Genomic DNA, 12,754 nt, shown 5'->3' on the forward strand with positions numbered 1-12,754 from the left:
ACATGTATTGCTTTTGTAATTATAAAATTATGAAGATCATTTCCTTTAAACCAAACTTTTATAGACTAATTTGTTTCACTTGTTCATTCAATTTTGTATCATCCTTTTCAATAGATGTAGACTCTAGGACATTAACTACCCAAACTTGGAAGATGATTGTGTTTTCAATTGTGATCCCATGGGAAATGTGGCCATCGTTTGTTGGAAAATTGATACATTTAAGTGAAATAATAGCTTTCTAGTATGTATTGGGGGGTTTCCAAGTTCTTCCTGAGGTTTGAGGAATCACAAGGAGGATTCAGGACTTAGCATGCAGTTGTACTCAAAACTGCATTTTTTTAAAAAAAAATTTGTTGTTTTTAGGTATATGTGATGGGGCTGATCTTATAGGCATTCCCTACCTTGCAATCCAATTCTAAACCCCCAGAAGGAATGCAGGCATTTGTTATAAACCACGGTTTTTATAGATTAGGCACACAGCAAGCCACTCTCTTTTGGTTCTGTAAATGATAAGAACCCCATCCCAGGTCCAAATTCCACATCCAGCCAAGGGCCTATGTTGTCAGCAGGCCTTTTAGAGGATAGTAGGCAGGGCTAGGGAGCTAATTCTTTTCTAAACATACCATCTAGTCATAGCTCACATTCAATTCAGGGACTGAGAGTTTATAAATCATATTTTATTTTATATCATGTACTTCCTGAAATTGAAAAATAACCTTTTAAAAATATGTTTTCCTGCTGTTCCTCAGGGTCTGGAAGTCTGGGTTAGTTCATGTTTTTCATTTGTGCAGGAATGTCAGGGTTGTGGTATCATTTGTGGTGCCACCTGGATAAACTCTCTTCTGTGGTTATAAGGAAGTTTCATTTTACAGAAAATTCTCTACAGAAAACCTCAAAAAATGTGGCAATGATGTGTGTTGGCTTCTCATTGCTATGACAAAATGCCTAAGAAAATTGTCTTATAAGGAGAAAAGATTTATTTTAGCCCACTGTTTCAGAGGTTTCGGTCATGGTCACTTGACCTTGTTGCATTTCATGATAATCAGAAAGCAGGGGGAGAGAGAGAGGGGAAGGGGGAGGAGAGGGGGAGGAGAAGCGGCCAGGGTCCCAGTATCCCTTCAAGGGAAAGCTTCCAGAGATTAACTTCATTCGTCTGCCACCTCCAGGTATCTCCACAGAATAGGGGCCAGGACTTTAACATATGGGCCTTTGAGTGACATTTAATATCTAAAACAGGATGCACATTGTGGCTGAAGGGGTGACTGAGGAGTCCCTAAACAGACTGAAATAGTCACAGGTTGGTTGGTAACCCCATTCCATGTGAGGGTGAAAATGTCCACAGAGGAAAGATGGATGGCAGAATGCCAAGGGCCTGTTAGAGGGGTTCAGTGGGCTTAAAGGGTGCTGAATCCTACATCTTGACTCCTATCCTGAGAGTCTTCCTTGTGATACATTTTCAAGAGGGCTCTACTAAGGGAAATTGGCCTAATGGGAAATAATGGAAGCAGCTTTAAAAATAATAGATGAGATCAGGTGCAGTGGCATATTCCTATAATCCCAGTGACTCAGGAGGCTGAGGCAGAGGATCACAAGATTCAGATCAGCCTCAGAAACTGAGTGAGACCCTGTCTCAAAAAATTGAAAGGTTTGAGGTTGTGGTTCTTTGGTAGAGTGTCCCTGGGTTGAATCCCCAGTGCTGAAAACAAAACAAATAGGTTATCACCCTCTGATATGGAATAACTTACTGTCTTCCTCCCTGTTCACTGTGGATCTCTCTAGGCTGGGGCAGTGGGTTAACGCCATGGTCATAGACCAAAAAATCCACCCCAATCAGATGTTAAGCCACACAACAGGCATCAGGTCTAGGTGAATTGGGGATTCTTTGCATTTAACATGAATAATTTTTTTCTGCAATAAACTGGCCATTGGTTTACCCAGTAAATGTAAATTAATTATTTTTATTTGCTTGCAATATTTTTTTTGGCAAGTTGCCCAAAATACTTGGGTATAAATTTAGCAATGAACTAGACTTAGAACTTTCTTTTAAAGGAATGAAAATATAGGGTAGGGTAAACAAATAAAAGAGTTATACACACACACACATATAATATATATTATATATAATGTACATATATAATATATTATATATATTTCTTGCCAAGTGGTTATGCAGTGTAGTGAAGGAAGAGCAACAACAAATAAGAGATTTAAGTAAGCACTACAAAGAAAACTAGATGCAGGGCTGGGGTGTGGCTCAGTGGTAGAGTGGTTGCCTAGCAAGTATAAGGCACTGGGTTCGATCCTCAGCATCACATGAAAATAAAAAAATAAAATAAAGGTACTGTGACCAACTACAACTAAAAATATTTAAGAAAAAATAAAAAAGAAGACTAGATGCAATGATAGCTAATAATTTTAATGTGTTTAATCAATTCTGCTTGATTTTCAGGTTGTTTTCCAATATCTTTTATTGTGTGAATGCAAAAATTGTTTCTAAGGCTGGTTTTCAAATGCTTTTCTCTCCTTCTCTTTATAGCTTACATAAAAGGTGGGTGGATCCTTAGGAAAGCCTGGAAGATTTACAATAAATGCTATCTGGACATCAATGCCCTTCAGGAGCTGTATCAGAAGAAGCTAACTGAAGAGCCTTCGACTTCTGACACTGCAAATGATAATCACATTGTGGCTGAAGGGGTGACTGAGGAGTCCCTAAACAGACTGAAAGGTGCTGTTAGCTTTGGATATGGCCTTTTTCACCTTTGCATATCCATGGTGCCCCCAAACCTGCTCAAAATCATCAATCTGCTGGGGTTTCCTGGAGACCGCCTGCAGGGGCTTTCTTCACTGATGTATGCAAGCGAAAGTAAGGACATGAAGGCCCCTTTAGCTACGTGAGTAGCTATATTGCAATGCTTTGGTAGATAATATAGTGTTGAAAGTAAGTAACCAACAAGCAAAATCTTTAAAGGAAACTTCAGGAAAAATACGGGTTGGTTGACACGATGCTGTGCCTTACGTCTTTGAATGCAGCACCAAGCACAGCGCTCTGTGCTGGTGGCGGGCGGTAGTTATGGGGTCCTGTATTTTAAACAGGTAAAGCGACCTTATCGTTTACTCTCCACTAATTTTATAAGCCAATGTTGTGACTTTGACCACAGTCACAAAGATGCACAATCCTGATTTTTTTAACTCAAGAGGTACAAATTTGATAAGCTTTTTCTGTGGCTTAGAAATTTTTATTCCTATAAAGAGTCTTCTTATTGGATAATGTTCCTTCATGGTTCTAGCTGGTCTGTTGGTCCCTTGTGTGTCTTGGATATTTTGTGCTATTCTGCTCTATTGAGTCATTTTATGTTGCTCAGTGTAAACTTCAATGACAAGTCAACCTGCAATTTGAACAGTTTTACCAAACACCAGGTGTTCTTTGTCTGATATGATGCCACTTGTCAAAATTTTCCAAACAGAATGTTGATATCACAGCGGACCTGTTAGATGTATTTTTACTCATGTGAATATTGAGGAATTTGGATGATAGCTCTTAATCTGTTGGAAGTTACTTAAAAATGATTATTTTTCATTTGAAAATATTTGTGCCTCCCCAAACTCATTAAATTACACAGTGGTCCTTTATTAATTTGATTAACAGATTGATAACTTGTGATCATTTCTCTGTTTATATCTTAATATTATTTCATACTTATTTCTGAGAAATAAATGAATACATTTTAATTTAATTTAGATTAGTATGATCTCTGTGATAGAATTTATGAGACACTGGAAGCTTACATTTACATAAAAATATTTGCCATGCTGGCTAGACATTTTTATCTGTTCATTATAGCAGATCTGAAGGACTCTGTTCTGTTTGCCTAAATTTAACATGACATTTCTCTTTAATGAGTTTGAAGTAAGGGAATTTTAAATAATTTATTTGTGTGTGTGTGTGTGTGTGTGTGTGTGAGTGTGTGTGTGTGTTTGTTTAAATTGAACATCTTTGAGGGCTGGAGAAAGGGCCATTAATCTGTTCCTCTCACTTATTTCAATGCAATGTGACAATATTTGTGACTGTGGATTCTTATTTAATAAATTTGGATTCTGAGGTTGGTATCTTAACTTTTGTAAACACAAGAGAAAGCCACATTTTCCTTTCGCAAAAAGTGAAAGCTTTTATTAAGAGAGGACAGTAAATTCATGGTGACAGGTTATGGTTCCTAATGTGGCCACTGATGACTGAGGTATGGAATTCAGAAATGTACATGTCATATCTTCAGCCATCCATCCATCTAGAAGGCTAAATGCTTCTGTTGCCCTCTCCCCTGATCTGATGGAAGGGGGGAATATGCTGATTTATAATTTGTGCTGAAGTAGCGATTTCCCAAATATTGATAGCATTAAGATGGGGGAAATGTGCTCTGATATTATTTTATATTACATAGTAAGTTTTTTTTTTTGGGGGGGGTGTAGTAAAAGAACACATACTGATTAAAAAAACAAAACAAAACAAAACAAAAAACAAAAAAACAGAAACAGTCCAAGGGAAATTCTGTTGTTCAGTGTCCCTGCTTTCTCCCTCTGCAGATTAGCTCTACTCTGGTATCACACTGTGGTTCGCCCATTTTTCGCCTTGGATGGCAGTGATAACAGAGCGGGCCTGGATGAAGCGAAGGAAATTCTTCTCAAAAAAGAATCTGCATATCCAAATTCTTCCCTCTTTATGTTTTTCAAGGGACGGATCCAACGATTAGAGGTACCGTACCTTCCTCGTCTTTTTAAAATAAAGCTTCTGATGATCAAAACTCCTCTATCTATCTGCTTGGGGGCCAGTATTGGTGAGCCACAATGTCCTAGGCCCAGGAACATTTTGTTTGTTTGCCTTTCATTGCATTATTGCTAAGGAAGACTCTTCCAGGAACCCAGGATGTTAGTCAGTTACCTTCTGTTCAGGGGACGTGGGCAAAGCAAGGGTGACGTTCCTCACTGGTTATGAGACTTGATTAGTGTACTCGAAGCATAAGGCATGTGAGCGTTATTAGATCTCTTAGATTTAGAACACAAAATACAATTTTTTTCCCTCTCTGACTTACTAACAATCTATTTCTAAATTTTGATCCTAGCTAACAATTTATATAAAAGTTTCACTGCCTTAAATGTCAGGATAACATCAGCTTTGAAATCACAGTAGCTTTTGTCAGATTTTCATGTGCTTCCTTTGGCTAGGTACCATGCCAAGAGCGGTACACACACTATCCCATTCCCTTCTCAGAACAACCCTGTGCATAGATACAAGACTATCATCTGCCTGTTAAAGAAAAGAAACACAAGGGTCTAAAGGGTTGCCAGTAATGCCCTGAGCTTCCTCAGCGAGGGAGCCCCGGTTTTCCCACTCCAAAGCCAAAATATACCCTGGTTTTTGCTGAGTTCCACTTCTCCTTTGCATCTTTATCTGCTTGCTCAGAGGCATGAGGGATTGTAGAAAAATGAAAATAGAAGAGATTCATCATCCACATGAAAGAAAGTGGCTGTTAGACTACATGCCCCACCCATTTTCTTACCACTTAGTAGCAGTGAATCAATTTGAGGTTTTATTTATTTTTTTTTATTGGTTGTTCAAAACATTACATAGCTCATGACATATCATCTTTCATACATTTGATTCAAGTGGGTTATGAACTCCCATTTTTACCCCAAATACAAGTTGCAGAATCACATCGGTTACACATCCACATTTTTACATAATGCCATATTAGTGACTGTTGTATTCTGCTACCTTTCCTATCCCCTACTATCCCCCCTCCCCTTCCCTCCCATCTTCCCTCTCTACCCCATCTTCTGTTATTCAATTCTCTCCCTTGTTTTTTTACCCCTTTCCCATCACCATCTCTTATATGTAATTTTGTGTAACAATGAGGGTCTCCTTCCATTTCCATACAGTTTCCCTTCTCTCTCCCTTTCCCTCCCACCACTCGTCTCTGTTTAATGTTAGTCTTTTCCTCATGCTCTTCCTCCCTGCTCTGTTCTTAGTTGCTCTCCTTATATCAAAGAAGACATTTAGCATTTGTTTTTTAAGGATTGGCTAGCTTCACTTAGCATAATCTGCTCTAATGCCATCCATTTTCCTGCAAATTCCATGATTTTGTCATTTTTTAGTGCTGCATAATACTCTATTATGTATAAATGCCACAGTTTTTTATCCATTCATCTATTGAAGGGCATCTCGGTTGATTCCAGAGTCTAGCTATTGTGAATTGTGCTGCTATGATATTGATGTGGCAGTATCCCTATAGTATGCTCTTTTAAGGTCCTCAGGGAATAGTCCGAGAAGGGCGATAGCTGGGTCAAATGGTGGTTCCATTCCCAGCTTTCCCAGGAATCTCCATACTGCTTTCCATATTGGCCGCACCAATTTGCAGTCCCACCAGCAATGTACAAGTGTACCCTTTTCCCCACATCCTCGCCAGCACTTAATGTTGTTTGACTTCATAATGGCTGCCAATCTTACTGGAGTGAGATGGTATCTTAGGGTGGTTTTTGAATTGCATTTCTCTGACTGCAGGAGATGGTGAGCATTTTTTCATGTACTTGTTGATTGATTGTATGTACTCCTCTGTGAAGTGATATTTTAAGTTCTTCTTTTCCTATTTTTATGCCTTTAATTTCTTTTGTCTGTCTAATTGCTCTGGCTAGTATTTCAAGGACTAAATTGAATAGAAGTGGTGAGAGAGGGCATCCCTGTCTTCTTCCAGATATTAGAGGGAATGCCTTCAGTTTTCCTCCATTTAGAATGATGCTAGCCTGAGGCTTAGCATATATAGCTTTTACAATGTTGAGGTAAGTTCCTGTTATCCCTAGTTTTTCTAGTGTTTTGAACGTAAAGGGATGCTGTACTTTGTCGAATGCTTTTTCTGCATCTATCGAGACGATCATATGGTTCTTATCTTTAAGTCTATTGATGTGGTGAATAACATTTATTGATTTCCGTATATTGAACCAGCCTTGCATCCCAGGGATGAATCCTACTTGATCATGGTGCACAATTTTTTTGATATGCTTTTGTATTCGATTCGCCAGGATTTTATTGAGGATTTTTGCATCTATGTTCATTAGAGGTATTGGTCTGTAGTTTTCTTTCTTTGCAGTGTCTTTGTCTGGTTTCGGGATCAGGGTGATGTTGGCCTCATAGAATGAGTTTGGAAGAGCTCCTTCTTTTTCTATTTCTTGAAATAGCTTGAAAAGTATTGGTATTAATTCTTCTTTGAAGGTTTTGTAAAACTCCGCTGTATACCCATCCAGTCCTGGGCTTTTCTTGGTTGGTAGTCTTTTGATGGCTTCTTCTATTTCTTCCTTTGTTATTGGTCTGTTTAAATTGTGTGTGTCTTCCTGACTCAATCTGGGCAGATCATATGACTTAAGAAATTTATCGATATCTTCACTGTCTTCTATTTTATTAGAATATAGGGTTTCAAAATACTTTCTAATTATCTTCTGTATTTTTGTAGTGTCTGTTGTGATATTGCCTTTTTCATCTAGTATGTTGGTAATTTGAGTTTTCTCTCTTCTTCTCTTTGTTAGCATGGCTAAGGGTCTGTCGATCTTATTTATTTTTTCAAAGAACCAACTTTTAGTTTTATCAATATTTTTCAATGGCTTTTTTTTGTTTCAATTTCGTTGATTTCCGCTCTGATTTTAATTATTTCTTGTCTTCTGTTATATTTGCTGTTGTTTTGTTCTTCCTTTTCTAGGGTTTTGAGATGTAGTGTGAGTTCATTTATTTGTTGGTTTTTTTCTTTTTTTGAGGAATGAACTCCAGGAAATGAATTTCCCTCTTAAAACTGCTTTCATTGTGTCCCATAGATTCCGGTATGTTGTGTCTGTATTGTCGTTTATCTCTAAGAATTTTTTGATTTCCTCCTTTATGTCTTCTGTAACCCATTGATCATTCAGTACCATATTGTTTATTTTCCATGTGATGCAGGATTTTTCCTTCCTTCTTTTATCATTGATTTCCAGTTTCATTCCATTATGATCAGATATGGTGCATGGTATTATCTCCACACCTTTACATTTACTAAGAGTTGCCCTATGGCATAATATATGATCTATCTTTGAGTAAGATCCATGTGCTGCTGAAAAGAACGTGTATCCACTTGATGATGGTTGATATATTCTATATATGTTGGTTAAGTCTAGGTTATTGATTGTGTCATTGAGTTCTATAGTTTCTTTATTCAGCTTTTGTCTGGAGGATCTGTCTAATGGCGAGAGCGGTGTGTTGAAGTCACCCATAATTATTGTGTTGTGGTCTATTTGACTCTTGAACTTGAGGAGAGTTTGTTTTATGAACGTTGCCGCACCATTGTGTGGTGCATACAAATTGATAATTGTTACGTCTTGTTGGTGGATGGTTCCTTTTAACAGTATATAGTGTCCTTCTTTATCCCTTTTGATTAACTTAGGTTTGAAGCTGATTTTATTCGATATGAGTATGGCCACTTCTGCTTGCTTCCGAGGGCCATGTGAGTGGTATGATTTTTCCCAACCTTTCACCTTCAGCCTGTGTATGTCTTTTCCTATCATATGAGTCTCCTCAAGGCAGCATATTGCATATTGTTGGATTCGTTTTTTTTATCCAGGTTACTAGCTTATGTCTCTTGATTGGTGAGTTTAGGCCATTAACATTTAATGTTACAATTGAAATATGATTTTTACTTCCAGTCATGTTTATTTATTTATTTATTTTAGTTTGGCTAGTTTTTACTTCTTGGTTATTTTTCTCCCCCTTTACTGAGATACCTCCCGCTGTTGGTTTTGGGCACTGTTTTTCAATTCCTCTTCTTGTAGTATTTTGCTCAAAATACTTTGCAGTGCTGGTTTTCTGGCTGCGGATTCTTTTAGCTTTTGTTTATCATGAAAGATTTTAATTTCATTGTCAAATCTGAAGCTTAATTTTGCTGGATACAGTATTCTTGGTTGGAATCCATTATTTTTCAGCGTTTGAAATACATTGTTCCTGGATCTTCTCACTTTCAAAGTCTGTGATGAAAAATCAGTCGTTAACCTAATTGGTTTACCCCTGAATGTAATCTGCCTCCTTTCTCTCATAGCAGCTTGCTCACTTGACTGGTATTTGATTTGAAGAGAAAGGACATGAGATCTGTGACGGCTCTTGTGTGGGAGCCCCAGGGCTTGGCAAAATGTGAGGAGTTTTTCTGTTGGTCTCTTCCCTAAAGCCCAAAGGAAGAATGGGTTTTAGGGCTTTCTTGAAATGCGATTGTTGTTATTCTCCTCAGGGTACCCAGACACTGGCCTTTCATGAATCTTCCCAAGTAGGAAGATTGTGGCACCCTTCCTTTGCAGGTGAGAATCTCTGCCCAGGGAGATTCTCTAGTCCAGGGCTTTTTGTAATGCCTCTAAAGCCCTGCCTCTGATTTTGTAAACATAGGGCTCTGTGGATGAATTTGCTTCCAAAGAGCCTTTTTTCCTTGTCAGCAAGCATTTAGATGAGTGGTTGGACCCCATGGGGACTTTTATCAATGCACACAGAACGTGGTCTCAGGCTCCATTTTAAGCAGGTGCAGCCTATGACACTATCTTAGTCTCTTCAGTGCACAAAATCACTGAAGAAATCACACAGAATCCACTCAACTGTTTGAACAGCTGCTCTGGAATAAAGCTTCTCTTCGTCTAGGGTGTTTAGCTCAATAGGCACAAATCCATTTCCACTCTGCTATACTCACTATTGTGAGTCATGTGCTGCTTTCCACTTTCTCTTTGCATTTCATGAACAGCTTTTTTTAAAAAAAAAAAAAACAAACATTTTTCCTTTCCTTGTTTGAGACTATTTGGAATCCTTATGGGAGGATGATTTCTTTAACAGATCTGTGCCTCCTGCCACTTACATAAACCTCCTTGTAGTGGCTTCACTAGGCTTTGCCATGGTGATCTCTCTTGACGCTGTGGTATAGTTCTACCCCTCAGTGGTGCTCTTGCCCCTGAGCTGGTGTGTACAGGAGTTGTTGCCAGACTACAGAAAGAATTCCCTGCCTCTCTTTTTCCCAGCACTTTCAACCTCTCCACCCACTGGTGTTGCCCTTACTACTTATTCTGTCTTCCCTGGCTCCTGCCATCTGACCTGTGTTGTGCTGTGGTGAATGAGACAGTGCCTCGCATATGGTGGATGCTATGTAAGTTACCGGGTGACCGTTGTTAGTCACATTGAGCCCATAAGCCTGGGAAGTAGGGTATCACATTTTTCTTTTGGGGAGAAAGCATTTATAGGCCTCTGATTGGAAAAATGGGTATGCAGGTAGCTATGGGAACTCCAGGAACTACATAGGTATTTACTTTTCTTTGATGTTTCCATTAATGCAAAGAGCTATTAGGAAGTTAACATATGGATAGTATAGTACCCTTAATCTTAAAATGTGAATTTGTAGATAGAGTTTTGAATTTTTTATTTTTATTGGATGAGAAATTTTTTTATTTCTCATCCAATTAAACCCATGTAATACTAAGCTCATCAATATATAATGATTATCTTTAAGTATTAGGGACAAAGTCTACATTTTGATCAAGTATTTTTATTTCTCTCTGGTCTCCTTGTTTTCTTTAAGCAATACAAATTTGCCTATCTTTCGCAAGTAACCGTGTGACCGTTGTTAGTCGTACTAAGCATTTAAGCAAATATGTATATATATTTGGTTCTATGTGTATTTATACTCTCATATATATTTTTTATGGTGAGGCAACTTAATGATGTAACTAATTTTTAATATTAGTCTATCTGTAAAAAAATGCTCGAATATTTGCATGAATGAAAGGTCCTTGTAAAGTTAATGAACATGAAGTTGCTATTATGCAAACATTTTGAGCACTCTTTTTTAAATTTAAATTTTATTTATTTATTTTGTAGTTGTAAGTGGACAGCATGCCTTTATTCTGTTTATTTTTATGTGGTGTTGAGAATCCAACCCAGTGTGCCCGCACACTGTCTTTGCACCTTCTGTCCCACCCATTATGTTAGAGGTTATCAACTGGGAGACCTTTTAAAACTGGGACTTTTTAAAAGCTGGCTGTAGAGCTTTCATTCTGTATTTTTAATATGATAAAATTACATTTATTGTTGGTGCCTCTAAAATAAGTGGGAGTCTGTGTTGCTCTGTAGCATATCCATTCATGATATGGCAGGGATGGAAAAGTGGCTCTCTGTGGCTTTCTGTGGTGATTCATTCATCAGATAAGGGAGGCTGCAGGGGACATGGGGAGTAAGGGCCAGTGCAGTAGGGCCACATGCAGAGGGCCTAGCCTCTCTCCTGTGCCTTCTGGTAGCAGCGTTTCTTTGCTCTGTTGAAGGGCAACCCTGGCTCTTGTGTTTGAACAGCATGCCTCGTCAGCATGATGTAATGTTGTTATTTATAGAATCAGGAAAAAGGCTACCGTGGGAAGAGAAATAATTCCCTGAAGTTCTGTTAATTGTAGTCTCCTCCTCTTCCTCCATCCTGTGTGGTTCTCTTAATTACTTGAGGCACCAAAAAATAGGGTTGCCATTTATTCTTAGACATACAGAAAAAAAAATGAGAGATTGATTTAATATGGTGTAGGGGAGATGGAGGATGTATTTGTCTTTACTTTCCAGTGAGATAGATCCATATTGTGTGAGTTAATGGCTGTTCACTCACATATGCTAATAAGTAGAATGCACTTGCCTTTCTTTTAACCCTATCTTTACAGGCTGTGGGTTTGAAAAGCAAGTAGACGGCTAATGTTGATTTATATCTCTAAGCTTACTAAGTGTGCCTAAGCGGATGAGCTTCCTTTGCCTACATCAATGATTGTCCTACCCGTAAGGGTCGGAGACTTAAGCCATTGCTTGGTGTCCTTGAGAGCAATGTTGCTAAACCCATTTTGCTGCTCAGCAACATTAGTGCTGAATTGCATGTGGGTGGGTTGTCACAGCATGTCCTGCATGCTACAGGTGACAAGGAGATTGTCCCATCCCAAAACACATAAATAATAGTTTAAGATGCTAAGCAACTTCCTAAAAACAGCCCTGTAGTGATTAAGTTTTGTTTTAATTTAAGCTGTTTATTTTCATATTATTTTGTGGCCTTTAATATACATACAAGACTATGCATTTGTTTAGAAAGCTAATGTTTATATAAATTCACAGTTTTTATAAATAACTGTTATGCAGACAGACTATTTAGATTGCTGTTGTGCTAATTCTGATATTTTCCTCTTCCTAGGAAATTACTGTTGGGATATTTGATTATTGTTTCCCCCCGTATTTCATTGTGATAGTAAGTGATGCCATACGTATCTCTGCACAGTTTTCATTTTTTCCCTTGAGTTACCTTGGATTATAGCTCCAGAGATATCATTATTAGAATCAAAGAGTGTGATCAGCAGAGTAGATCCAGCGAATCAGGGGAGGGAGGCAGGAAGGGAAAGGAAATGAGATTAATCAAATTGTATTATGTGCATGTATGAATATGGCACAATGGATCCCACCCTCATTAATTATAATTATAATGTACCAATAAAAAAATCATAGAGCATGAACAGTTCTGTAGCTCCTGCTAAATGATGAAAGATTACACTCAAGAAATAGTGGGCCACAGTATAACTACTCATTACTTCCTGTAGTCTGCCCCTAGTTTTATTTCTGTTTATTTTTATGTTCATAAATGATGCAGATTGAAATGGGTTAAAGATATTTCTTTAAAATATTACCAAAAAGACATCCCAGTTCATGGAT

At 38.1% G+C, this 12,754-nt stretch overlaps 1 protein-coding gene across 1 annotated transcript in view; it reads left to right on the top strand.

Annotated features, from left to right (window-relative positions):
* Window positions 1-12,754, top strand: part of TTC39C (tetratricopeptide repeat domain 39C) — a 106,626-nt gene that overhangs the window by 54,215 nt on the left and 39,657 nt on the right. The window contains exons 5-6 of the mRNA XM_081263605.1: window positions 2,537-2,891; window positions 4,579-4,747. Of these exons, the coding sequence (XP_081119731.1) occupies window positions 2,537-2,891; window positions 4,579-4,747 (524 nt within the window). The remainder of the gene's footprint in view (window positions 1-2,536; window positions 2,892-4,578; window positions 4,748-12,754) is intronic.

Source organism: Spermophilus citellus, assembly GCF_964194105.1.
Source record: "Spermophilus citellus genome assembly, chromosome: 12".
NCBI lineage: Eukaryota > Metazoa > Chordata > Mammalia > Rodentia > Sciuridae > Spermophilus > Spermophilus citellus.